This window comes from Hydra vulgaris, chromosome 11, assembly GCF_038396675.1.
Source record: "Hydra vulgaris chromosome 11, alternate assembly HydraT2T_AEP".
Lineage (NCBI taxonomy): Eukaryota > Metazoa > Cnidaria > Hydrozoa > Anthoathecata > Hydridae > Hydra > Hydra vulgaris.
Genome location: NC_088930.1, coordinates 26348461 through 26351944, shown reverse-complemented (window position 1 = coordinate 26351944; position 3484 = coordinate 26348461). Strand labels below are relative to the sequence as shown.

At 26.7% G+C, this 3484-nt stretch overlaps 1 protein-coding gene across 1 annotated transcript; it reads right to left on the bottom strand.

Annotated features, from left to right (window-relative positions):
* Window positions 1-224: 224 nt before the first annotated feature.
* LOC100209530 (uncharacterized) lies at window positions 225-3118 on the bottom strand. Its single transcript, XM_065810604.1, has 2 exons — window positions 1989-3118; window positions 225-1111 (listed from the first exon to the last, which is right to left on the bottom strand). The coding sequence occupies exons 1-2, from the start codon at window positions 2941-2943 to the stop codon at window positions 465-467; spliced, it is 1602 nt and encodes a 533-aa protein (XP_065666676.1). The 5' UTR covers window positions 2944-3118; the 3' UTR covers window positions 225-464.
* Between the last annotated feature and the right edge of the window lie 366 nt (window positions 3119-3484).

Below are 3484 nucleotides of genomic sequence, written 5' to 3'. Positions count from 1 at the left end.
TAAACAATTACTAATTGTCAAAACTGGTCAAGCATGAGGAAAGGTTTAATGCAAACAAAGTGTGAGCTTAGATACCCTTATAAAAAAAACGTGTAACCCGCATTCAATTTTAATGAATAATGACGGCATTCTAAAAGCATTTTTAAGGTGTACTAATGTAAACTTTTCTAACATTTTAAAAGCATATACCCTGAGTCTTTCTGAATATTAATAATAACAACTGGTTTAAGAGAAATTTTTTAAATATTTCAAAAACATTAATACATCATATTTACAAAGAATATACAAACTTAAACTCTAAGAGTTAATACTTTTTTGACAAATATAAATACTTTTTCGAGAAAACATAAATATTTCAAAAAACTACAGGATCTTTGAAGATTTTATAATAGTAAAAACTGATGTTTTGAAACTTATTTATTACTTTGGTCATTTTGTCACTATGAACAATATAAACATTACCATCAGATGTGTACTTTATTCTTTTTGTCACTAGGAACAATATAAACATTACCATCAGATGTGTACTGTAATGAGTAATCAACAGAAGAATATAGTCCTCCATTACTGTCTCTCAGATGCATAAATATGTAACTGTTTAACCACATTGTTTTTCTTCTAATCTCTAGAGTTTCTGCTATGATTTTATTTCTTTCATCTAATAGGTTGTTTTTTTTCCTGATAAGTTCGTCTACACCAACATCTAAACACTTAATTAGATCATTTTTCCTTTTACGACAACCACGAGCAGCAAACTTATTTTTCCCTTTTCTTCTAACATCTTTTGCAATGTGTTTTCTGATTTCATCTAACAACTTAATAACTTCGTTGAAAGTATCAACTGGCATAGTAACAAGTTCTTCTGATGTGTATGGAAAATCAGGCCATATATTTTCTGATTTTGTTTCCTTAGAGTTTGTGACAGAATGAGATGGAGCAAAGGTACAAGATAACTCTGTTAACTGCCTGGCACCTACTGCAACATCATTTAGGTAACTTTTAGTTGCATAATTTAAACTTGAATCTGATCTCTGGTAGTAGTCATGATCAACTTCAAATGCACTTTTTTCAATGAGCGCTTTTGATACTTCATTACTTTCATCATTCATTACTAAAAGATTGTGTAAAAATTAAACTAAAGATTTATAGATAAATATATGCATAAATAATATTTTACAAACAACATAAAATTGTATTATGTATATTTTTATTACGTTAGACCAATAAAACTTAATAATCTTTTTTTTTAAAGAAGAAAATGTACAACACTTGTAAATTGTGTAGAACTTATAAAGAACAAAATGTACAACACTTGTAAATTGTGTAGAACTTATAAAGAACAAAGTATACAACACTTGTAAATTATGCAGAGCTTATTATACATTATCTTCTTTAGATAAAAGAGATTATTAAGGTTTATAAGACTTATATAAAAATATTTACATGTAACACAATGTATGCTGTATTCTTGCCATTTTATTTATATTATGTATACTAAAATATTATTTTTTTATTAATAATATTTAAATAGTATTTTTAAAACAGAAAAATAATATACACTTTGATTAAAAAAAAGCTACACAATTATTAAATAGAGAGGGAAGACAACCTCTAAAGCAGTTTTTAACAATTAAGTGAAAATATATTGAAATGTAGTTTTTTCTTAATTTTATTTGAGTATTGAAACTTATTTTAAAGAACGCCTTTTAAAAAAAATTTTTCTCACATTTTTTGTTTAAATAGTTATAGATAATCTTTTAAAATTTTAGAACTAATAATAAAAAATTAATAAATAGATACATTAAAACTTTTCCTAATAACTGAATTTTCTATAAACAAAAAAATAAAGTAATAAAACACTCTGGATGTTATATTAGTTTGCATTCTTAAATTGAATTTTTAAAATTTTTGAATTCTTTGAATAATTTATATTTAACTATAAAAATTTATATAAATATTATTTAACTATAAAAAAAAATGCAGTTTACCTTTGTATTTTGATACATTAGGAGATAATGACTCTACTAGAGCTCTATCGACATCCTCTTCTAGCTTTAATTCATTTATGTCATAGTCTTCTATATTTAATGAACTATCTAATAACTTTTCTTTTAAAGATGAATTAGTGAAACAAATTTCAAATGGGTCTTCAAAAGATATATCAATCCCATATTTTGTTAAAAAGCCTTGATTAGGACTTGTTAAAAACTCATCAAATGACGGGTTTTTAAGAGGAGAAGAAACATAATCAAAATCATGATCTATATCTAATATCTTTGAAAATGGATTTAAACAACTTGATTTTCCTTTTTCATTACAACTTCTTTGAGATGCTGTTTCAACACCTAAATTTAAATCATTATCATCTAGAAGATCATCAATGTCAAAATTAACTGAATAAGCTCCAGGTAAGCTATTAAAATTTTCAAAATTATTATCAGAGACTGGCGGTGATGAGGATAAAAATAAATAATCAGGTCTGGTTTCTGATAATGTGCTAGATGCTGGAGAATCTAAACTCAATCCACTTGAATCATACCCATCATCAATAAATACATTAGAAATTGTTTGTAATAAGTTACTAATTTTTTTATCGTTTTTATGTACAGCATTGACTGGTAAAATACTCAAGTGTAATTCTGAGTGCAATCTTAGATCGCCTCTATGATATGCATTTGGCCAACTTAATAGATTTTGCACTTCGTATGAATAAATATTTGAACCCTTTAAATTTTGCAGATCATGGTATCCAGCTATGTTTAAGCCTAATTGAGTATTTTCAGCATTTTTATAGAGATTTCTATATGTTGAAACATGTCTCTTATTGAACGGAACATTATTAAAAATCTGATTTATTTGCAGAATGTCATTTGAAGATTGTAAAACCCATTTTGTGAGCAATAAAGCAGCGATAAAGTTACTTACACCTTGGTCCCAAATCATTACAAACAATCCGCAGAAATTTTATTTTTAGTTTTTTGTAGACTTTTAAGAAATTGAGAGATAAGCACTTCTAAATATATATACTACATAGACTACAAAAGCGATAAACTCGAAAGTTAAATATTTACGACGATAGATATTTACGATGCAAGCTTTAACAATGACGTAACGTAACAAGGTTACCATTACATCACTTCCGTGTTCGAGAACTTTCTCATTTGTTTGTTGCTTTTTTTTATCTCTTATTTTGTTGTTACTATTCTCATTTAAAAAAGATGGCTAAACTAATTCAAACAAACTTGTTGTGATTAAATTATTAATAGCAATCCAGAACAAGTAATTCAACACCATATTATGACAATTTAAATCTACATAACGTACCTTTAGTCTACTTCAACAGTAAGCTGTTCACAAATTATCTTTTTTTTTATCATTTAATTTCATTTAGGTGCCCCAAGAAGTCCAAACGGTCTTATCACAGAGCACCACGGATGAGCATTTAATCGGAAGTTCACGTCTCCTTCCTAACCGATGTTGCAAA